General features: G+C 36.8%; 1 protein-coding gene across 5 annotated transcripts in view; it reads left to right on the top strand.

Annotated features, from left to right (window-relative positions):
• The window catches only part of LOC579951, a 42788-nt gene extending 18121 nt beyond the window's left edge, over nt 1–24667 (top strand). Inside the window, exons 5-21 of one of the 5 annotated variants that reach the window (XM_030981924.1) lie at nt 1249–1449; nt 4288–4439; nt 5269–5482; nt 7514–7581; nt 8051–8233; nt 8588–8803; nt 10283–10462; nt 11700–11804; nt 12652–12909; nt 13478–13612; nt 15135–15221; nt 16055–16139; nt 16857–17018; nt 17989–18036; nt 19837–19920; nt 20552–20727; nt 20955–24667. In XM_030981924.1, coding sequence (XP_030837784.1) covers nt 1249–1449; nt 4288–4439; nt 5269–5482; nt 7514–7581; nt 8051–8233; nt 8588–8803; nt 10283–10462; nt 11700–11804; nt 12652–12909; nt 13478–13612; nt 15135–15221; nt 16055–16139; nt 16857–17018; nt 17989–18036; nt 19837–19920; nt 20552–20727 — 2354 coding nt within the window. In that variant the 3' untranslated portion in view covers nt 20955–24667. Of the gene's footprint in view, nt 1–1248; nt 1450–4287; nt 4440–5268; nt 5483–7513; nt 7582–8050; nt 8234–8587; nt 8804–10282; nt 10463–11699; nt 11805–12651; nt 12910–13477; nt 13613–15134; nt 15222–16054; nt 16140–16856; nt 17019–17988; nt 18037–19836; nt 19921–20551 lie in introns of all 5 variants that reach the window. The other 4 variants (XM_011673296.2, XM_030981927.1, XM_030981926.1 and 1 more) reach the window with 4 other exon arrangements.
• The last annotated feature ends 363 nt before the right edge of the window (nt 24668–25030 follow it).

Below are 25030 nucleotides of genomic sequence, written 5' to 3'. Positions count from 1 at the left end.
CTTGTTTTTCAGTGTAAAATGTGTGTTACATAACATCGGGAGTGTCACTATCCCCCCTCTATATATACCTTCTCTCAGGCCCCAACTAATTTCCATACAGATTGTGGGGGTTCGTTGGTAGCCCTCTTGACCGAATGTATGGAGGGAGTGATTTGTATAGAAAGTCTGTAGAGCTGCAGTGGAGCGTGGCGCCCGGGCATTGTCAGTGCCCATCCCCTATGTCCCCCAGAAGCCTGCTTCTGTCACTTTTGACGCATTTTTGTGTATTCCCGCTCGGAGCAGTGATTAGTGGTACTTATTGGAGTATGAGGTTGCACTGTATTGGACATACTACTGGGTTATATGATGGACATACATGTAGCAGTGTAACAGATATACAGAGAGCTGGAGACTTGATATTCTCAGAAAGAATTTCAACTTATTTCCATGTCGACAGCGTGTTATCAGAATGAGTTGGAGGTGACGATTATATAATGGGGCCTGTCGTGAACGATGTCCCAACATCTTTGTCAGCTAATGCAGCGATACCCCAATCAGTTTCTCTTGCATCGTCTGTGGATGATATGATTTCAGAGATGTCTTCTACCATGTTAACCGGAGCTGTAACGGTATTGTCAGGTTCGGATGTCATATACTCATCACCATCATCGGCATCTTATCTAGGAGAACCTGATGTTCTCTCGTCATCATCTTTGAGTCCATGTTGTGGGTCACGTGTAACCATGGGAGCAACATCCAGTTCTACTGCTTTATCGTCATCGTTACCATCTCCAAGGAGGCTACTAACATGTCCAAGATTGAGGAAGACATCGAAGGTCAAGGAATCGGACTTGGACTCCGGTGGACCATCTTCAAAGACAGACGTACATTTAGATTCAAACTCTACCCCATCAAAGAGATATTCTAGAGACTCCGTTGACAGTAGTCTTCTACATCTTGAAGGTGATGTACAGGTCGTGGTGGCCAGCGCCCCCAAGATTTCATCTCGGGTTGACAACGACACCCAGAAGACATCATTTGAACCCTTGTCAGCTAGGAACATCCCAACCTCTGAACCTCCATCACCAGTTATCAATGTCACCTTTCGCTCCACCACTGGCTCCACCACTGGCTCCACCCCTCTCCCCACCCCTCTCCCCACCCTATCTAAAAGATGGTCCACCCCTCTCCCCACCCCGTCTAAAAGATGGTCCTCTCAATTTCATGCTCCTTCTCCCAACATCTCCACTCATTCCTATCTCCCCTCAGAGAGCCAGGAGGACCTGCTCGGTAGCCGTGGCAACGGGATGCGCGCCTCCGGAAGCAGTCAGGGTAGCAGTATCAGCCACGCTGCAATGCAGTCTGGGATCAAACCGCCCAAACCAAGGCATAAACCTCTGAGAAGATCCAAGACTGATCTAGGTGACCCATCGATCATCAAGGCTGCTTTGACTCTAGCAAAGATGCAAGGTATGTATTGAACTTTTCAGGACAATTTTTTATTTAAAAAATCCAGTGAATTTAAATATCTTAAATTGTTACCAATTTAAGGATTTCAGAGCTTATTTCTTTTTCGAAAGTGCAAATCATATCATCTTTGAGGCTTTGACTTGAATACTTAACACAAACTTAATGCCCTTTCTCCAGACAAAACCATCTCTTAATGTTATTCATTGTAGAGAAAAGTAGCCATATTATACATGTATATATATGCACTCTCTCAGTCAACATTATTTTTGATAAATTGTCATTTTAGTTTAACATGTACATGTACATGTATCTGCAATGCCATCAACCATCTCATTCAAATTGCTAACCAGTCAAAAGTTAGATGGGTCAGAGACCATTTTCTATCTGTCTTTCTTTTTCCATTGCATCTTCAAATGAATAGATTATATGTATTTACAGACAGGAAACTATATACATGTAAAGGAATAGAAAGAAACAAAATTGTCAGATGAGAATAAATTTATTGTGCAACCACATTCTGAAACTGTTTAAACTGCTAGTTTTTTTTTTATATAAAGCAAAAGAAAGAAAACAATTGTCAGATGATGATGAATTTATTGTGCAACTACATTCTGAAACTTTTTAAAGTGCTATTTATTGTTTTTTATATAAAGGAACAGAAAGACGAATTTGTCAGAAATTGATATATTTATTTTGCAACTACATTCTGAAACTTCTTGAAGTACTAGTTTTGATTGAAGGAGATAACGGGACTAGACATGAAGAACCATGCACTGAAGTATATTCTAAGTACCAACAAAATCAATTACTTTAACCTGTTGACTACTGAATTCATTCAATGCCATAGGCTTAATACAGGGGCCATCTACTTTCGAGGGCAATGGGCTAGATTAACATATTTTTTATAAAGACCTTTCTCATACAATAGTTGAACAATCAGAAAACTTCAAAACAAATTATTTCCTTTTAAATTGTTCCTACCTTGTGTGTCTGTGTCTCATTTATTCTTCTTTATTCCCTCCATTTTCATTACTCTCTCTCTCTCTCTTTCTGTCTGACTGTCTGTCACTCTCTCTCTCTGTCTCTCCCTGTCTCTCTCTCTCCCTGTCTCTCTCTCTGTCTTTATCTATGTCTCTCTGTCTCTCTATCTCTAGCTGTCTTTCTGTCTTTCTGTCTCTCTCTCTCTCTGTCTCTGTCTCTCTGTCTCTCTCCCTCTGTTTTTATGTCTCTCTCTCTTTCACTCTCTTTCTCTCTCCCTCTCTCCCTGTCTCTCTCTATCTCTATCACTCTCTCTATCACTCTCTCTCATCATTTTCTATGTCTTCTTTCATCTCTGCGTCTGCCAATTTTGTATTTAAACCAGGCTGCATCAAGCATGCCCAATGCATTCCATGATCTCTGTTGGAATGCCACTCTGTGGCGACCAGGGCTGTTTAAGAATAGGGTAAACAAACCTGGAGGATTGGTCGATCACAGACAATAGAGGGGAAATACTTTCTCATTGTTATGCAGCCTTTCTATCTATATTTGTTGTACTATTTTCACTATTTTGTTGCGTGTTGGGATTTGATTCCCCGTTGGAGAAAGGTCACCGAGATCAGATATTTTTTTTAAAGGTTTTATATTGCCATTTGGTCTACAACCAGCTCGTCTACGACCCAACTGGGTCATTTAGTTTAAAGGCCCACTACACTACTTGTAGCTACTTGCGCCCTCTATATAACAAACCATACCTAATCGGTGACCATTGGTCCCCCATGATCCTCTTTTTCTTATGTTAACTGAGAGCTGAGTTGATGAGATAACCACCTGTCCAGTGACCTTGCAGGGCAGTCTAATCCCTCCTGTAAACTATGGCAGATACACTTTAATTTTCAGTTGATCAAATTCCCAGTTGGTCTAATGCCTCTTTTGTCTACTATACATATGGTCTAATAATCATTTAATCACAAATATTAACAATCATTAAATGATTTTCAGACCTTATAGATGGGCATTAGACAAACTGGGTGTAAGAATAAATGGGTATGAGACCTAACGAACAATATACCAAATGGGTAATAGACTAATTGGAGATTAGACCAAATGATTATTAGACCATGGGGATAGTATACAATGTGGATAGTGGACAGGCTTGGTGTAGACCAAATGGGAATAGACCGATAGTGTAGTAGACAAACTGGTTGTAGACCAACAAGCAATGCAACATGGAAATAGCTCTGTCAATAATTGTCAATGTGGTTTTGATGGGTTTATTTTTCCCTCAGGATTTTTTTTCACAGTGTGGTCTGTAGGCCTTAATTGAATAGGGTAATAATATAACATTTATTTCCCAGTGTAAAGCATACCCTTTATGTTTAAAGAGAAGGTTGAGTTCTGGGAAGAGGTGAAAAGTAATTTGTGAGCGTTTATCATTCTTATTATGCAAGTGTGAAAGAACATCAGATAAGACATGTTTCCTGAAAAGCATGACTCTTCAAATGCCTTTATATTCTAAATATGTCATGTAACATCGTAAAACTCAGGGGTAGGATTTTTACGCCACGTGTTCGCGTAGTCCCATATACATCTTTCTGTGTACAGTGTTTGTAACTTTACCAAGACTTGGCCAAATTTCTTATCATTTTGATGATTCCAGCACCTTGCAATACACACAAATTCTTATATGCTAGATGATCAATCTTTTCTGGTCGATTACACACCGTTTCTTTCACAATGCAATCGCATGACCAGAACTCAACTTCATCTTTAAATATGCTTGAATTTTTATATAACATTGCATGTTACAAAACCCTCTGTTATTATCATCATGACTTACGTTATGTCTTTGTGTTTTAGGCGATGAAGCACCTAAGGTAGTCGAGGGAACATCTAAACCGTTGGCAGTCGTGAGAAAGAGGCCGACGTCTGCGCTCGGCATCATGGGAATATTGAATAGTAGCAGCGGCCGAGAGTCTCCCATCAGACAACTTACTCAGTCAGACGGAAAGGTTGGTTGTCATTCTCACCCAGTTTTCTCTCCCATACTCTCCCAATGTCAGATTCAATCATATACAGTCCAACCTGCTTCAGTGACCACCTGTCTACAAAAAATACATTTTTTGTTTACCTTGAATATGATTTCTCATTTAAACTTGTACTTAAAGAACCTGTACATAAAGAACAACCTGCCTACATGTATAACGACCACCAAAGGGAGACAAGAAAAGTGATCTTTATAGGCAGGTTGTTCTTTATGTACAGGTTCTATAAAGACCATTTTTGTCTCCCTTGGGTGGTCTTTATAGACAGGTTTCACTGTAATTCAGTGTATTGCAATTGTCATATGTTGTTAAGTTTTTAACCGATAGATAACATGAAATATAATGTTTCAACTCTTGATAGTTACTGCATCTAGCCTTCGCAACATTTCAGAGGAAATCAAATGATTTGTTCAATTTGTCATAAACTCTTTAGAATGTAAATCTCCATACATTCTTATCATTAAGTAGTTTGCGTCACATGTGCCTTGGAGGGGGGGGGGGGGGGGGGATGGTGGCAGCAAACGGAATCAATCTGAGCTTCGGGGTCTCTCCTCCTGATATAGTCAAACCTGCTTTAGTGACCACCTGTCTACAAAGACCACATTTTTTATTTCCCTTGAAAATGGTTTCTCATTGAAACATGTACTAAAGGAACCTGTCTACAAAGACCACTTTTTGTGTTTCCCTTAGGTGGTCGCTATAGACAGGTTTGACCGTATAATCATTAAGCCACTAGCATGGAAATGTGTGCGAAAGATGGAACCCTACTGACACAAACAATTTATTTCTTTTGCAGCCATCGCCACGACTTCAACGATCTCAACGTCAGCCGGCCCCCGACCCCTTGTCCCTGGTCGTCGACGGCGATGCGGAGCAAAACGATAAAACCATGAACGATCTCCCGCTCACCCCGCTCACTCCGAAGCCTAGGTCGAGATCTCTCGGATCTCTGGGTACCTTTGAAATCCCTGACATGACGCTGATGAAGAGGGCGCATTCACTTCCAGCAGGTCAGTTAAAAAGATAAAGAATTTTTAAAGAAATATTTAAGTGTTACATTCATTTACTTCTTCAAATCAATGTATACACAGAATTATCAATACCGGTAGCCATGTACACACAGGAAAATAGCAGTTAACATGTTAACATTTAGATAGCTCATATTTTATAACTTTGAGTAAAAATTTCATCATGTGAAGCACTCACTTCCAGCAGGTCAGTCAAACAAACTTTTTAAAAGAAATATTTAGAAGTTACATTCATTTAATTTGTATAAGCATTGTATACCGGTACACAGAATCATCAATAGCTATGAAACATAGCAGTTCATATGCCATTAAACATTAAGATTGTTCATGGTTTGTATCTTTGAGTGAACTTACAGTTTTATAACCATGAGTGTGTCTGCACAGTCCCTAACTAAGATAACTTCAAAGTTTAAAACCATGAGCTAAACTTAAACTTGTTGGACTGTCGTGTGAACCTCCCTAGTAATTAATCCATAGAAGAAGGCTTGGTCTGAAAAGCACAGCTTTATTTGGGAACGCCTGCATAGTACATTCAAATATGGGAGGGTACCTTGCAAGATATGTCTCAGAGTTGCTTATGTGTGATTGGTTGATCACAAGTCACACAAATTCGTAACTTCCTTTGGATTCTGCTCAAATTTTCACTGACTTGTTCCTCTCATTTTCCCGCTTGTATTAAAACCAACTTAATATCAGGATGGACTTCCCCTTTAATGAAATTTTGAGAAAATAGTAATTCTACAGTAAGAAGAGGGACTCGTGAGAATCATAATAGTTCTCACTCCTCAACATCATTACCCCAGTACAATTTATGCAGAAAATGTGATATTTAGAACATTTTCCAGCCTATGCTAAAAAAGTGAGACATGGGGCATAACATTTGATGTTTGTTCTTGAGAGAAGTAAGGCTAGAATCGGGCATAAAGCTTGCCGTGAAATGTTTACAAAGAAAACAAACTATGTTGCCTTCAGGCTGTCTAGAATGGCATAACAAATGGATGGAATTCTAAACCAGAATCTTCAGTTGCCTATTGTGTCTTTTCAAGCGATTCCATTCAAACTCGCTTTACCTTCGAGATTAGAAGGTGAGCAGGCAGAAAATCTCTTTTATGGCAAACTTCTCGTTTGGTATTATTTGCTCTCACTCTGATTTGAAATGTAGGTTGAACCTTTAAAGAGAAGGTTGAATTCTTGGGAAAGGTGAAAATAATTTGTGCCAAGCTTTATCATTGTTATTATGCAAGTGTGTAAAAATGTCCACTGAAAAGCTTGCCTCTTCAAATGCCTTTATACATTCTTAATTATGACAGATGACAGCTTAAACATGAGGCCCGATTTTTATGCCACATTTTTGTGTAGCCCCATATGCATCTTTCTGTGTACAGTGCTTGTTACTTTACCAAGACTGTGTCATTTTTCTTATCATTTTGATGACTCCAGACCCTTGCAGTACGGTATATGCTACATGATCAACTTTTTCTGATCGATTCCACACCTTTTCTTTCACAATGCAATCGCATGACCAGAACCCAACTTTATCTTTAAGTTTGCAAAACCTTGCGAATTGAATTGATTCTCTGAGCAGTAATCTGTGTGGTTTATTTGTTATATATTTGTAGGCCTGAGTGTAAATACTATCATCTGCCACTTGAAGTTTATGAATGTTTTTATCATGAACACTGCCTCAGTTTCTAAAGCATTAGATCAAAATACCGTCCTACTCGACAGATATTATTAAACTTGTGTCAAAAATCGACAAAGGAACAATAAATCTTCTTCCCTATCCCAGAGGGGATTATTATTGTTGTTGTAAGGGAGAGGCATGCACAAGTATACAAATAACTTCCAAATCTAAACACTTTGCCCAGGATGCTTCCTTTTCCAATTTAAAACAAGAAGTGACATGCACAATAGTGATTTATTTGTTCATTAGTTTTGTGACAGCATTCTATTGAGGATTAGAAAATCATTTTGACCAGTTTGATAATGTATTTTTTTAATTTTTTTTTTTAGGACTGGGAGATGATGAGCTCATGATGTCAGATCCTGATCTTAGTAAGATCAATGCAAGAATGTCTGAGGTTAGTGGATATACTGTAAGGGAGGGGAGGAGAAGGGAGGGAGGGAGGGGGTAGAAAGAGGGAGGGTGGGTGGGTGGGTGGGAGAAATTAAGAGAGAGGAGGAGAGAGGAGGAGGGAGGGGGAGAGGGAGGGAGGGAGGGAGGGAGGGGAGGAGAGGAGGAGGGAGGGAGGGAGGGAGGGAGGGAGGGAGGGAGGGAGGGAGGGAGGGAGGGAGGGAGGGAGGGAGGGAGGGAGGGAGGAGGGGGAGGGAGGAGGAGGAGGAGGAGGGAGGGAGGGAGGGGGGAGAACAACAGATTGATAGGGAGAGAGAAGGGGAATGAAAAGGAAGGAGCAGGGAAGCAGGAGAAGAGGGGGGAGTGAGGGGGAGAGAGGGAATATGGAATGAGGTAGGGGGAAGGAGGTTTGGAGGGAGATCTGGAGGTTGTTTTGAATCGATTGTTTTATGAATTGGTATTGTTTTTCTTTTTAGACATTTGAGCAATTCTGTGCGGCGACGTTAGCCGAGGCTCTCTTTGATCATGTGACCATGGATGGTCACGAGCTTACCTTCCAAGCAGGAGACATGATAGAGATAACAGACATGACGGATGCGTACTGGTGGTGGGGGTGCATAGACAAACAAGAAGGGTGGCTACCAGCGCCCTTTGTTAGAGTGAGTAGTAGAAGTAGTAAGGTAGCAGATGATAATATAACAGACTTGGCAGATGCGTACTGGTTGTGGGGTTGCATAGACAAACAAGAAGGGTGGCTACCAGCACCCTTTGTTAGAGTAAGTAGTAGAAGTAGTAAGGTAGCAGATAGAGATAACAGACATGACGGATGCGTACTGGTGGTGGGGGTGCATTGATGAACAAGAAGGGTGGCTACCAGCACCCTTTGTTAGAGTGAGTAGTAGAAGTAGTAAGGTAGCAGATAGAGATAAGGTCTAGCGCTATGTAATACTTTCTGATATTTCATTTTACAATATATTACCTTTTAATGTTTAATGTTTTGTTTGTCTGATTAGTTGAAGGTTAGTCAAGGAGAAACAGTCGAAGAATGCATGTCCCGTCTCCAAGACAACACATCGTTGCATCAGCAAGGCCTCAGCCCTTCCCACCAGCCTCTCATCCGCAAGGTCAGTCTCAGCTTCCTTAGCAACGACCAGGTCAGGGCCAATGTCATCAGAGAGATTATCACCACGGAGAGGGACTATGTCAAGAATCTGGCTGATATCTATGAGGTAAGACATGAGCCTACATGTATGTGGCTTCACTTGTTACAGTCAAACCTGCTTTAGCGACCACCTTAGGGCTGTGCACAACAGTGTAATGAGGTACCCGAGTACACTCCCAGGCTCACAGGCGAATACTCGAATATTCGGACGCCATGTTTTTTTATAATTTTTTTGATTTTTTTTTTTGGAATTTTTTTGAATTTATTTGAATTTTTTGGAATTTTTTTGATTTTTTGATTTTTTTTCTTTTTTTTCTTTTTTTGCCACTACCATACCACTCGGCAGTTTCTCAGGTCCCTCGCTGAAAACGCATGCAACTTTACTTTGAGTTGCAGTTGAAGGCGCCGATTTAATAAGAATAATAACAGTAAACAATGCTGTTTTAAAAACCAAAGATGGCAGAATAATCCATTTTCCTCCAAGTCCAAACAGAAATCTGGACATTTGGTCCCAGTTTCTGAAAGGTGAGTTTGACAGTGCTTGAGTTGGGAAACATTTTTACCGACGGTACCATGCCAGCAGACGCCGCTCTCCCTGGCACGGGTAAGCGTGGGCCTGGACATTTTTTTTTTTTTAATAAATTTTTAAAAAATTTTAAATTTTTTTTTGCGGCCGAATATTCGGGTACGAGAAATCGTACCCGAGTAGTTGTCAACCGTGCGGGTACTCGAGCATTCGACTACCCGTCGCAGCCTTAGACCACCTGTATAGAAAGCCCATCTGTCTATAAAGACAACATTTTTTGTTTCCCTAGAAGATGGTTTCTCATTGAAACATGTACTAAAGGAACCTGTATATAAAGACCACCTGCCTGTAAAGACCAATTTTCATGTTTTTCTTGAGGGTTCTTTATATATAGGTTTCACTAAAGCAGGTTTGCCTGTAACAAGTGAAGACTCATACATGTCATGATGGTTTAATTTTTTAATTATAAATGATGATGATCTTCATATGATTAACAGACCTTATGGATAGTAGATGAAATGGGCATTAGACAAACTGGGAATTAGACCGACTGGAAATTAGACTAAATGAACAATAGACCGAATTGGTTTTTAGCCTTATTGGAGAACAGAAAAAATGGAGATTAGACCAAATGATAAGTAGACAGAATGATCATTAGACCATATGGATAGTAGACAGGCTGTGTGTAGACTACGTGGAGATAGACTAATTGGGTAGTAGACTAACTGGTTGTAGACCAAATGGCAATAAACCAGTCATGACGCATCAGTACATAGAGCCTACATCTATGTGGCTTCACTTGTTAACTCATCTCTGAATATGAAATAGTTTCTTTTCTAGATTTTTTTCCTTGTTCTTCTTGTCTTCTCCACTTCTGACATTCTAACGTTATATATTGATATTATTATAAAACTTTTATATCTTTGTTTACCTTTGTATATTTTTAATGAAATTATTGAATAAAGTGAACTTAAACTTAAACTTGAACTAATAATCGTTCTTTGGCTTTTTACTCATCAGGGCTACATTGAGCAGGCTCGAAGTAGACCCGACATGTTCAACCAGACTCTCATGTCCAAACTCTTCTGTAACATTGAGGAAATCTACTGTTTCCAGCAGCGCTTCCTGGCCGACCTTGAGACGTGTATCGATAAGGAGATGCCTAATCTGAGTGCCATTGGAGATTGCTTCCTCAAATACGTAAGTCTCTAGTGAAGTCTTGTTCACATATATGCCTTTGGTCGATTCCAAGCGTTTGAAATGAATTTTTCAGAGAATTTTCAATTCAATTCAATGTGGTTTATTAAAAAATAAAAAGGAATATTTGTCTGGGGACTAATTGCATACAATTTATAATGTAAAATGGGTCAAAAAATAGGATCACTGTGTGCTTTAAAAAATAAAAAAATAAAAAAAATTGTGAATTGCAGCTCCCTTTATAATAACCTGCAGTTGACCGAGACATGATATATGAATGAACCTGTATGTATCATTCAAGACCAGTTGAGTACACACTGTTTCCATACTCTGTGAAAGTCAAGTCTGCTTATCTAGTCATGACCTTTTGGATTTATCACACTTTCAATCCTTTCATATCTTTTACTCATATCTGTAAATCCCAGGATTGATCCTTCTATTATTTCTCCTTGAAAAGATTTATGTTAAATGATAATTTTGTAACTTTGAATAGCTTGCAGTCTCATGACACTTGATGATGCATATGTACTGTAAGAAATATCCATGCAATTTGTAGTACAGTCATACCTGCTTTAGTGACCACCTGTATACAAAGACCACCTGTCTACAGAGACCACATATTTTTGTTTCCCTTGGAAGTGGTTTCTCATTGAAAAATTAACTAAAGGAAGCTGTACAAAAAGACCACCAGCCTATAAAGACCACTTTTCTTGTCTCCCTTGTGCGGTCTTTATAGACAGGTTTCACTGGTATCATGCTGTTGGTTATGGGATGACAGTTGAATGTCTTTCCTTAGGCAGGAGGATTACATACACTGTATAGTATGTTTGAACATGAAATCCAGTAACAACCAACAATTGTGTTTAGTGCATTGTTGATATCCAGTAGCCATCAGTCCTGGGGGGTGTTTCACAAAGATCCAAAGTAGAATTGAAAATTATGGAGAGCCATTTGTAGCCTTAAAATGAAATATATTCAAAAGCAGAAATTGAAGTATCTTAGACTTTTCATAAATTCCACATCAAGAACATGAAATCCCCTTTATAATTGAAAATATGAATGATTTTATGCCTTTTAAAATAACTTTTACAAAATATTTTCAAAGATGCTAACCATAATTGTTAAGTCCAACTTAGAGTTCAGTTCGATTTAGGATCTTTGTGAAACACCCACCATAAAACATATGAAGTATTGCTAGTCCACCTATTGACATCCTGACCCTGTTTTTTTTCCCCTCTAGAAATCGACCTTTGACATCTACGGTGAATACTGCAACAACTATCCTCATGCAATGAATGAGTTCCAAACACTCATGAGAGACAACAAATATGTGCAATTCTTTGAGGTAACGTGACCATTCTAGTATTTGCTAGTAATTCTCGTTATTATTTCATTATCATTTTTTTAGTGATTGAACTTTAAAATAATGTATGCACTAGTATTTGTAAGTATGATTTTGATTTCCGATTATTGTATTTATTTTTTGAAGTAATTGAAATGTGAAATAATGTGCGCACTTATATTGATTATGATTATTCATTTCTAATGCAAATGTGTTGTAATTTTCTATTTTGATGCCTAATTACATACTCTGGATGTAAAAGGAGGTTGATCTTAACGTATGATTCTTTAAAGCTTATCTGCCGTAGTTTACAGGAGGGATTACACCGCCCTGCAAGGTCACTGGACAGGTGGTTATCTCATCAACTCAGCTCTCAGTTAACATAAGAAAAAGAGGATCATGGGGGACCAATGGTCACCGATTAGGCATTGTTTGTTATATAGAGGGCGCAAGTAGCTACAAGTAGTGCAGTGGGCCTTTAAAGTTAGGGTTAGTAATGAGTGCAGTGAAGGAATCATATCACATGTCGATTACTATGGCATTTTCTTTTGCATAACCCTGAATAATATTATACCAATGATAACGACAACAAAAAACAAGTTTTTAGGGGCACTGAAAGCACATATTACCATAGCGTTTTTAAATCACAGATTTGAAGTCAAAACAGGAATTAATACACAGACGATAGATAACATTCGATTACTAGAGAATGTACTGTATTTAATTTGAAGGTGGCAAGACAAGTAATAACTCTCCAGTGCAAAGTGGTATGTTGTTACACGTTATTAATGCAGCCACTGTAGAACATTATTTATTTAACTATATTTTTTGTCTATCCTTGATGCTGCAGGCCTGTCGTCTGCTTCAGTCCATGATCAAGATACAACTTGACGGCTTCCTCTTAACACCGGTCCAGAAGATCTGCAAATACCCTCTCCAACTCAATGAGCTTCTCAAGTACACGCGGCCGCAGCACCCCGACTACCAGCCCTTGAAGAGCGCCCTTGAGGCCATGCGGGAGGTAGCGCAGAGCATCAACGAGAGGAAACGGAGGATAGAGCATATTGAGAACATTGCGCTGTGGCAGAAGACAATAGGAGATTGGGAGGTGAGGATAGTTGATAGTTTGATAGTCCCATCCATCACAGTTGGGAGATTCTGTCTGGCTTTTCTTTGTTGAGAGTTGTAATTTCCAGTAATTTTTCATCACGCTACTTATTTATATTCATTATTCGGACCACATGTTTTTATTCTTTCAATCATGCATCATGGTTCCGCGCAACGTTTACTCCGCGTATTTTCAACACCACAAGGTTTTTCATCACTCCTGCTACCACCACAGTCGAGTCAAGACGTCTCTATGATTTTCTCTCCGGGTTTAATATTCTTCCGTGCCTATCACCTTTTGTAAGGCACGTCAACTTTTTCTCTGCCGTCTTCAGCGGGATGGCAGTCCCCCAGTGGAATGATATAATCAGGACCGACATGGTGCTTGCTTCTCCACTGGGAGCTGCTAGTCACTTCGCACAGAGTGGGTGAAGAGATAGAGATCACAGTAAAACATTTCTATCATCTGCTGTGAGCCTTTGATATAAAATGATATATTTATGTCATTTAAATGATATATACATTGTCAGAACAGTTTATTTTAGAAACTTTTTTGTTTGTTTTTGCAGGGTGATGATGTATTAGATCGTAGCTCCATGCTGATCTACTCCAACGAAGTGAATCGTGTGAGCCTGGCCGGTAGACATCGTACGTCACCACGGCAACTGTTCCTCTTCGATCATCAGCTCATCATCTGCAGAAAGGTAGGTTGATCTATAGATATTATCTTCTCAGTTTAATCTAAGGATGCGTTCAATCGATACTTTTTCACCCTAGAAACACAGTTTTCAAAGACGTTTAGTTTAAAACATGGTTGCGTTCAAGCGATTTTGTTTTTTTGTTGTAAAAATGAACGTCTTTAAAAACGCACACATGAAACGCTGAAAAAGATAAGTTTTTGTTAACTAATTCTGCAGAGTCGCTAAAAATCGCTTGAAGGAACGGAGATTTCAATCATGATTCTATAACGCCATTATCACGGCCTGCTTCCGGTTTGACCGGACAGAAAGCACGCGGCGAAGTTGACCTATACTTCCTGGGTCAAATTGCACAGTGTGATGAGCAGTGGCTTGGCTTGAAATGAGTGAGAATCAGCGTTGATGAAATATCGCTTGAACGCTCTCCCACAGTAACAGTGTTTTTTAACGGCGTTTTGATTTGTGATTCATGTTTGTGATTCTAGCTTCAAAAAATTGCTTGAACGCATCCTATAGATATAGACATCTCTTGATATATAGATGGGCTCTGGAAGTATGACTCTCTTCCTACAAAACACTTGCACCCTGCTCCTGGAAGTCTATTTACTTTCTGTGTGTTTCTTCAATATTTACATTTAACAACTCAATTATTCATACCCTTTAAGTTTGGTAATTATTTAAAGTGGGACTGTACTACTTGTAGCTACTTGCTCCCTCTATATAGAAAATAATGCCTAATCTGTGAACTTTAGTGTCCCATGGTCCCCGTTTTCTTATGATGTGAAGTGAGAGCTGATTTGATGAGATAACCACCTGTCAGTGACCATGCTGGGTGGTCTAATCTATCCTGGCCAAACTAGTACAAACAGGCTTTTAGTTTGGTGAATATTTGAGTATGTGGAAAATTGATTTATCCCAATTTATGTTTCTTGAGAATGTGACATAATAAAACTTCAATCTGAAAGTATTCAACAAGGCCTCAATTTAACCAGTCCACCTTTCATTCTGGAGTTACGAAAAACTCACAAAACATCAAATTTTAATACAAGGGGTATGTATGAATAATTATGTTGTTAACTGTATGGGGTTGCATGCTAGGATGATAACATGAACAGAAGGAGAACTCAGATGGACTTAGATTGTATTAGTTTCTGCCGAACAAAAAAAGCTAGTAGTATGTAGTTTAAGCTTCTACCAACCTGAACCTGTAGGAGGCAAGCTTTCATCCACTCATGTGGACTTTCTCACGCTAAGTGATTATTCACACATTTTCTTTGCTGTCTGCTGCCTCGAGATCACTGGAGCAAAGAAAGACGAAAATGAATAGCGAGAGTCTCTCTCCAATGTAGGATTAATCCTTTTTATCATGTGGTTGGCTCTTCACTGTCAGCTATCTACCGGTATATAATAAATTACTGTGGTACACACTTTTTTCTTCAAAACTTTAAAAATGACAAATTTCTATGTGACATCCCTTCCTTTTGTTTTCCCCTTGTCTTTACGTGTCATTTAATGCTGAATATTGTAGTTATGGATAGATGAATGGATTGATAAAACAAGGAAAGGAGAAATGAGTGGCAAGGAATACCTGACTGCATCCGTCTACATGTGGCGCGTAAGGATTCAATGTCGTCATAATAGTCCCATCTATATATATATAGCACTCGGTGTGGGGGTATAATCAAGGAAAGATGGTAGATCTATATGCACAAATGATACTCGTATTTTAGTGATGGTTTATGGTGATGGCTGCCTTAACTTTGTACTTTCATAATCTATGTCTATACTTCCAGTTTAATTAACATTAAGCACTGTAACTTCATCCATCAATTTTGATAATAATCATGATAATATTCTGTGTTTATATAGCGCTTAATACATCATCGATGTGCCTAAGCACTTACAGATATATTATTAACCTGGTCGTCGGATTCAGGCTTGCCTGCACACAATGTAATAATAATTGCATTATAAGTTTGTCCAATTTGTATATAAGTTTATGTTGTTTGTTATGTTCCTTTGTTTTTTCGTAAGTGGTATGTCTAGTTTCTGTTGCACAATAATCTATGTTCTGTTACATGATATACTGTAATTGGAAGACAAAAATAATGTTTGTTCTGTCATCATTTTTTAAAAGTTTTATTTGTGAATATTAATCCTACATTTTGAGTGCCACTTAATTTATATACAAGCATTAACATCCATTTCGAAGCATATATTAGGTATAAAAGATCTTCTATGGGAAAACATTTCACACTTAATATTAAAATGGGGTTTTTTTTTGTCCAAGGAAAAATGAACAACTAGCTCTTCCCACAAAAGACATATTTGTAAAAGGGATGATATTAATTTTGTACAACCTATTATGTGTCAAACACCCAGTGACATAGTAGTTTTGAAATTATTTCTTCATAAAGATGATGATTTATTTTTATTTTATTATTGCAGGACATACTAAGACGGGATCTGTATGTGTACAAGGACAGGATAGATCTGGATGATTGTCAGATAGAGGATCTACCAGATGGGAAAGGTAAGACAATTTTCTCAAAAGTTTATCATATAAAATCCTACATGAGCATTATAGGAAAACATGCATTTGCTCTATATACATGCATGTGTGTATGGAGGAATCATAATTTAAACCTGGAATGAAATTGGTTTGAAAGTTCTTCTATAATCTAAATTGAATCTGCATATTTACTTTGTGCAAAATATTGTACCTCTTAAACATGTATAGTTGCAATACTTAGTGCTTCTTGTAGAAAAAAAGGACTTTCAACTTGAACTTTTTTTGGATTTTGATTTAATGATAGATGCCACTTATTGCATCATTTTGTTTGAAATGAGTGCAAGACTTATCAAATTCAAATTCAATTTGGTTTATTCAAAATGCAAAGTAGTAGTCCAAGAGCTAATTGCACAATGTTTACAATGTAAAAATCGTCATGAATTAGAATCAACAATTAAAACACAAAAGACTTTAAGTTGTTAAAGTACACACACACAGAAGAATTAGTACATGTAAGATTGTAGGAATCTGCTAAACTGTATGATATTGCTTCTGAGGCAAAGAATCTCTTTCAATTCAGATTTTATTCCACTATTTGAGTGTTTTATTCAATCATTTATTAATTTGCAATATGACAAACATACAGTCAACAAAACTTCAAGTCAACCGATGATAGATTTAGTATGTGTCAATCTATAGCACAATAAATCAAATACATGTATCTCATTATATTAACAGAGAATGAATGGAACGTAACGCTTCGGTACGCCTGGAAGATACAGAACTTTGAAGACCAGTCCAAGGTGTACCTCTTCATGTGCAGGAGTAGGAAAGAGAAGAAGAGATGGCTCAGACACTTTGCCAAAGAGAGGAAGATCGTCCACGAAGGCCTCACTAGAGGTAGGTTAAAACTCTTCTTCATTTTTTAAAGCCCCACTGTACTACTTATAGCTACTTGCTCCCTCTATATAGAAAACTTCCCCAATCGGTGCCTGTTGGTCCCCCATGATCCTCTTTTTCTTATGTTCATTGAGAGCTGATTTGATGAGATAACCACCTGTCAGTGACCATGCAGGGAGGTCTAATCCCCCCTGGCCAAACTAGTGGAGACGGGATTTAAAGGGAAAACCAACCTTGAAAGCAAACTACTCAAGAGGAAATCAGAGAAAGTTTGAATGAAATCAGACAAATATGAGAAAGTTATGAAGTTTTTAATATTAAATCACTATAGGTATGGGCTCTTCAAATTGGCTGAATCAGTAATGTACCAATGATGTAGTGGCGGCCAACTTTCCCATCTGTTCCAAACACACAAAATGACTAACAAAAATTTGTTCTTGAAAATGTATGACTCAGGAGGGTCTTTTCTCTTTAGAACACCTATAATAATATGCTATCCATAATAATAATAATAATAATATGGATATTTATATGTATTTTGAGTAGTGCCCATCTCAAACGCAAAGAACATAATTTTTGAAAATGATGTTATGGCATTGTGATAGAACCATATTTGTAGATCACGGACTACTAAATATCTCTACTACCCTCGTCAGACGTAATATTCTCTAAAAAATCATTTAGATATGTCAAATTACAACTTTGTATTGATTGTTAGGCCTCTTTGCATTCTGGACGCATCTATTTGTGTCACAACATTGTGCTATTAAAGCTATCATAGTTTTTTGTTACTTTCATCTTCTTCATTGAAATATGACTCTCTATAATCATATTTTTATTGAAAAGATTCAATTACAATTAAAGTTAATGCCTTTTGCTACCCATTACATTGTAGAGTCAAGAGAATTCAACTTTTGATGAAGTATATTTCTTTTAACTTTATTTCCTTATTAATGGCTTTGTATTGTAGTAAGCCAAGGTACTCTTCATAAAAATCGACCCAAGAGAAGAATTAAGAGTAAGCAAGTCTTATTATTGGAATGCATATCACAGAATGCTTTTCTACGCAAACTGGTTCATGATTAATTTCTGCATTTATTTGATTTGTCTTACATATACGATACTCTCTATTTTCTATGATTTATTTTGATATAAGTTTGCATGTTGCATGATATTTTTTTGCAGTCATTATTATTATTTTTATCTTATGAACACAAAACTAGGCATGTGTATATTATATTATTCATTCACATAATAGTGATAAACACACAATCACAAATAATATCATAGTGGAAAAATGTTAATATGATTGTTCTCATTTTGATCCTAAACTTTATGATACATATACAATTTATAAATATGTAAATCTTACAAACAATTGTTAATTTTCAGATTTTATATTTTGTACAGTCATTATTATTTCTAACCTCATGAACACAAAACAAGGCATGTGTATGTTATATTTATTATTCATATGAAAGGATGAAGTGTAATCTACAGATCAAATTGATGTACTCATACACGTATCTCACATATAAACACAAACTAAAATTGACTAGGGAAGATGGTCACATATGATCCAGATTGAAATTGCCAAATATTAAATCTTGACCAACCAACAAACTTCAATAAGGGACTGATTGTCATATACTATAATGTTTGAAGAAATGTGTATTGATGAGAACAAACATGTTCAATGAATTAAACTCCCATCATTGTTCATGACATATTGGTATTGCTCTATCAACTGATTCACATTGAGTATTTTTATAAGAAGAAAGGTAAAAAAAAATGCTAGAAAAGCAAGCAATATTTTCATATAGGGTATATATTTATATATATTTTTTTTCCTTGCTAAATTTTTACCAAATATGGTTTGCAAACTATTTTAAAAGCTATTTACTGATATGTAACATTCTACTTAACATACCATTGATCATTTACCCTAGAGGCTTGTTTAGATATGACGCAGGCACGCAGCAGAAGCCCAGCATTTTTTTAAAAATGATGACGTAAAGTGTAATACGCTTCACATTTCTGTATCAAAGAACACAGAGCTTAGTGAAAATGTCCTTTGTTGCGCACAGTTGCCATTCATTTACATGTTTAAAAAATAGCGGTGGCTTCTAGTGGTTAACCGTGTCATATCTGAACATGCCTTGTATGATCACTGGAAAAAAATGACTTGCATAGAACAGTTGGTAAATCAATAATGATAAATCAAAATCGATTTTAGCAACTGTCCACCAAAAAAAGTACATTCTAAAGACACCTGTCTACCAAGGCAGGAACTCTTAAAGATCATGGAGAATAGAACTGAATGGAAAAAGCTTGCCTAATCATTGCGAATTTGCTCGACCTAGTAGTAGTACCGTAGTATAAAATACAGTTTGCACTATTGGCAATTACGGTACACCTACATATCTATACCTATATCTATCTGATTTTAATTAATTTAATCACGATCATATTATTGTGGGGTATTCCCAGAGAGAGAGAGAGAGCCTGCATGAAGTGAACTTGACTTTTGTCCATATTCCAAAGGTATCTTGTGACTATTCCAAAACCTGCTTGAGACTTGCCTGCCATAGCAACGATAATAGCATGCTAATGGAATTGAAATGGAATGGTTACAGTGCACAAGGTCATCACTGATTGAGCATTGTTTTGAAGCATCTACACTGCTATAAATGAATCCATCAAAATGATACTGGTGCCATTTCAATAATAAGAAAAATAATCTGGGAAAGTTAGTGTTCAGCAATTCTTGTAATATGACTAAATTTCTATTTTTGATGCTCCTTTTTGTTGTATACAGGCAGCAGCTTCATGGCTGCTAAGGAAGCAGCATTGAAAACCACATCTAGTAGAGACAAGCCAAGCAAACCATCAGACAGAGGAGGTAAGGATATCATCTATTTTTACATCAGTACACAATTTTTTTAAAGCCTATCTACACTAGTTTGGCCAGGAGGGATTAAATCTCCCTGCGTGGTCACTGGCAGGTGGATATCTCATCAAAATTAACTCTCAATTAACATAAGACAAAGGGGACCACTAAGGCACTGTTGGCTATATAGAGGGCACAAGTAGCTACAAGTAGTGCAGTCCTGCTTTAAACCCTTTCATGACAGGATTGATGTATTTTTAGGACTAAATTGGTCACATATCGTTCTTTGAATTGACAACAGAAATATTTTTTTACATGGCTACATTATCAAAATGAAATGAAATGGCTCTGAAACGTATATACATAGACAAGATTGTTGTTGAAATTTTTATTGAAATCAATGATTTTTTAATCATGCATCGTGGTGCCAACTTAAGTGTCTTGGGCAATTTTAACTTTAAATGGTGAATCTAAAATTAATTCTTCTAAGAAAAGGGTGCCTTTGGTGAAATTGTACAGAATTGACTGTAGAATAACATTTGTTTCTAGATGAACACTGACATTGCCAATTGTAACAAGAATTATGAATTTGTGTCAAGTAATTTCATGTTTGTAAACTGATTTGTTTACTCTGTTTTCACAGTGACAGTGAGGCGAGCACTATCGATGCCTCATCGGAAAGTGAGAGATCCGAGCGCTAAAGAACCGGCCTTACAGCTTCCAGGGGCCCCCTCTCCGGAAGTGGAGCTTGATGCGAGTACCGGTACCCCGAAGAAGAAAGGACTCTCATTGTTCGGTGTTCAGTTTGGAAAGAAATGAGATTGAACAATCCCGTCTCAGTATAATCAACATGAAGGGACCATCGAATACAAAGAAAGATGTGTGGAATTCTGCATCCTTTTGTTTAGATGAGAAGACAAGAAAGATTTAGGAGACATTTCAGAGCCCACCATTTTGTAGTAGACTTTTGATCATGATTTGAAAATGGTGGAAAGGACTCTCATTGTTCGGTGTTCAGTTAGGAAAGAAATGAGATTGAACACTCCGATCTCTGTTATATCGACATGAAGGGACCACCGAATACAAAGAGATTTCTACATTCTTTTGTTTGGCTAAGAAGACAAGAAAGTTTGAGGAGACATTTAAAAGTTCACCATTTTGTAGGAGACATTTGATCATGATTTGAAAATGGTTAAACCATTCATGATTTCAATAAGATAAAGACTACCAAGACCCATTACATCAAAACAACATGAACCGCCAAGAAAGAGATTTGTGAAATGGTACATTTTCTTTCTTCATCGCATGGAGCATAGGTGATAACTGTTAAAGGTTCGCATTTTGTAAGTCAACTTTTGATCATGATGTGATAATGCTTGAAGCATTGAATTCATGACTTATTTATGTCATTGACATTAACATGTATGTGTATCATCGATGGAAAAAAAAAGTTGCATTGCCTATTCTTGAGTGCTTTAACCCTTTACCTATAGAAAGCAGATTATATCTGTATTAAGCCTATGGAAATGACAGAATTCAGTAGTCAACGGGTCTAAACATGCACTTCTTGGTGTATCCTGGGTGCATCTATTTACAGTATTTTTTTTTATATGACACACACACGTGTGCTATATAATGAATGACATAGTAAAGGCTTTGTTCACATATAAATTGTATGACGTTTGAAAGTGCGTTTTTTGTTTTTTTGTTTGTTTTTTAACAAGTAAATGAATGGCAGGTTGGGATGAACAAATAAGACGTAGCTGTGCACAACAAAGGTCCCATTCATACTCACTCATCCATTTGTTGTAAGAAACAGAAACGTAAAACTTATTGTGCCTAAAACGCTCGCAGTAAACAGCTAAAGTTTGACGTGTGAACAAGCTTCAAGACTGTCATCTGTATTCCTGCGATACCTGGTCCTCCAGGAGAGTCCAAATAAGTGGTGCAGGACCTTGTTTCATAAAACTTGATATCAATAACAAGTTACAAGCTACTGTTATAAGCTACTGAAATCATGGCATCTGATTGGCTGAGAGCAAATTTGTCAAAAGAAATTTAGCATTTGTTATAGATAACAAGTTTTATGAAACAGGACCCAGAGCCATTTGTCTCATTTTGATGTTTGTAGTTTAGACTGACCAACCGCGACCTCTTGACCTGGTGCCATGTATCCTATGCTCGTGTTGTCTCTTTGCCTTGCAATGTCTCTTTGTCTTCTCAGTCTTGTTTGTTTTCTCATTGCATACAATCGAAGAAGCATTTAGAATACATAGGATACCAAATTGTGTCTAACGGTATTAAAATACAGTCTTCTGTGTATTTGGTGGATATTTGAACAGCATTGACCTCAATCATGATACACTATTATTAATATAGAAGTCTGGTTTACCCCCAATCCAACCTGGAGTAAATTCCTGAACTTTTGATCTTGGTGTATTTTCTTACAGTTGACCGTACACCTTCAGTTCTTCCTCAAGAACTGCTTTACAGTATTTATCTTTATTCACACATATATTTTGAAATCAGAATTTTCAATGGCTCATTACTTTACTTAACTCTTTACATACCCCAAATAATCTTCCTGTGCCACATTGTATTTATCCCGGGATAGATATACCAAAGGCTTCCAAGCTAATTTGACCGTTTCCAGTCAAGATTAATATAAATATACCACTGTTGAAAGGGTTGTCATGGAGCTAATCAAAACCATACAAATGACTATTTAATTTTGCAGAGACATTGTGTTGCATAAAGTGATACCTCTGTCCATTGGTTGCCTATTGCTTTGTGCAAATATGCATGTGTGGCAAACGAGTTGCTGTGCAGAGAGACAAAGACAGCAATCAAAGAGTTTAATAAATCCCGGGAAGTTTGTTTTTAATGACAGAAATAACAACTCATTTATAGAGGAATGGCATTTTATTTTGTTCATCAATAAAATAGGAGTGTCATTACTTTGCTGTATGCATGTGTTTATAGCTATTAAATTGTAGGCATTTACCAAAGACAGAATGAAGTGCTCACGTTCAAGTTGTTAGATATACGACATATCATTTTAGTAATGTATTTATGGTATTGCTTAATGTGTATTTTGTTTTTTTCCTGGGTTTTCTAACCTTCTTCTCATCACTCTTCTGTCTCCCCTTATATCTTGTTATTTATTGAATTTTTTAAGTAGATGTAAAATTCTAATATAGGAGTAACTTGTGTGTTTTCATACTTGTTAGCTAAAAGCAGTCATTTTTGTGTGTATTGTACTTATATGTGATTTTTGTTTTCATATACCATTATGCCAATATAAAACAGTATTTCAGTTTGCCTGTTTCTAAGAGTTTTTTTTTTGGGGGGGGGGGGGGGTCTAAACTGCCATGCATTGTTTGTTTATTCAGGAGTTAAATGCCAAGGAGAAAACAAACTGACTTTGATGAACTTTAGAGAGATCGTTTTAAAGTCAATTAAGTAATCGTTTCCTGGTTTGTATTTGGCATGTGGTTAGAGCGAGTTGAAATGTCCTCAGAAAAGGTGTGACTAAAAATATTGGTCATTTATCCGTAAGGAACTTTCAAATGCTATAACCCTCAAAATGACCATTCAAAACTTTAAACAAAAAACAAAAAACTTCAGTCCAATTCAAAGAAAATGTCAAAGAAGCACAATTATTTTACTCCTCCTTCTTCAATCTCTCGCTCTTAAACTGATTTTTCTTATTGCTCTGTGAGAACATGTTTATGTTGTGCTGCTAAATGTCATTTAGATGCTAGAGGTTTCATCAAAATGAAAATTATTCTAATGATTTTTTAGCAGATTTTTATTTGAAGTTCTCATGTATAAACAAGAGATACAAAGAAAAAGGAGAAAAATTATGTTTGAGAAAAGGTGAAAATGAAAACAAAATTGTTTTTTAGGGTCTATTGTTCAAACTTTTTACCGGTATGTACATGTATCAACAACTAAATTACGATAGAGTTTTTCTATAAATTGTATAGCAAGCAAATTGTGTAAAAAATCTTTAGCACATATTGTGCGTAGAATTTTTTTAGCACATTTTGTTTTAGAAATATAGATGATATCAAGTATGATTTTACATGTAGATATGCTTATATCTACATAGTAATTAAGAATATATGTAAAGATGTAGATAAAATGGCATAATGTATTTTATTTTACAATGTAACAACTCAATATCTCTTGTAGGTAGAAAAAATATATATATTTCATATTTTTTCACCCGTTCCCATGTGGAGCAAAAATCTGTTTTGATTTATGAATGAGTGCTTTAATAAATTACGAGAGTATACATTGTCTGTTTGGACGCAGAAGGGCATTGATTTATTAATCATTTTACAAAATAAATGCCCTTTTAGCTCCAAACAGACATGTTAATATATCTGGTGCATTAAACTGTTTTAATAGTGAGATTTCTCATTTTTACAATGGCCGATCGATGATTTCTTTTATTGTAAATATATATTTCTGTAAATAATGATAGTCTTTGTTTGATATCAACCATTCTTGCTCAATCAGGTCTTCCATTGATTAATAGGGCCAAAATTGATACATTTATATCAGAATATTTTTGATAAAGATTTTTGATCGTTTTTGAAAATGTTTATCATTGTAACAGTGATTGTATGGTTATTATGTAGTTGTTTTATGCCTCCTGCTCGAGATCCGAGTAGCATGAATTCATGTATTATTCCATGTTGCCTTGTATTAATAAAAATCAAGGATAGAAGCTTGTCTGTTTCTTAATGTATCATGTTGTTCACAAAATCGTTTTCTTATTGATTAGCCCATATCATTTGAGTGTCACCTTTTTAATGTTCTGGTTTTAACTTTTGATTTGAAATGCTCTGAATCACACATTGTACATGAGCGGGGTAAACAAAATTGCTGGAATTTTTGTTAGTCCATTTCCGTTGCAATGCATTGTTCCATTCATGAAGAGGAGCGTTTTAATTGAACGCAATCATTCAAGTCTCGAAATTGGCAATTAGGAGTGGAATTTATAATCACTATTTTACAATTTTTACAAATTGGCAATTACTTGTTGACTTTTTGTTATTTTCATTCACACTTTTTCATTTAAAGGTAAAGACCAGTATTGGAAACGCGCCAA

Source organism: Strongylocentrotus purpuratus, unplaced genomic scaffold, assembly GCF_000002235.5.
Source record: "Strongylocentrotus purpuratus isolate Spur 01 unplaced genomic scaffold, Spur_5.0 spur5_scaffold_12, whole genome shotgun sequence".
Taxonomy (NCBI): domain Eukaryota; kingdom Metazoa; phylum Echinodermata; class Echinoidea; order Camarodonta; family Strongylocentrotidae; genus Strongylocentrotus; species Strongylocentrotus purpuratus.
The sequence above is the reverse complement of the archived record's forward strand: the minus strand, read 5'-3'. Positions and strand labels throughout refer to the sequence as shown.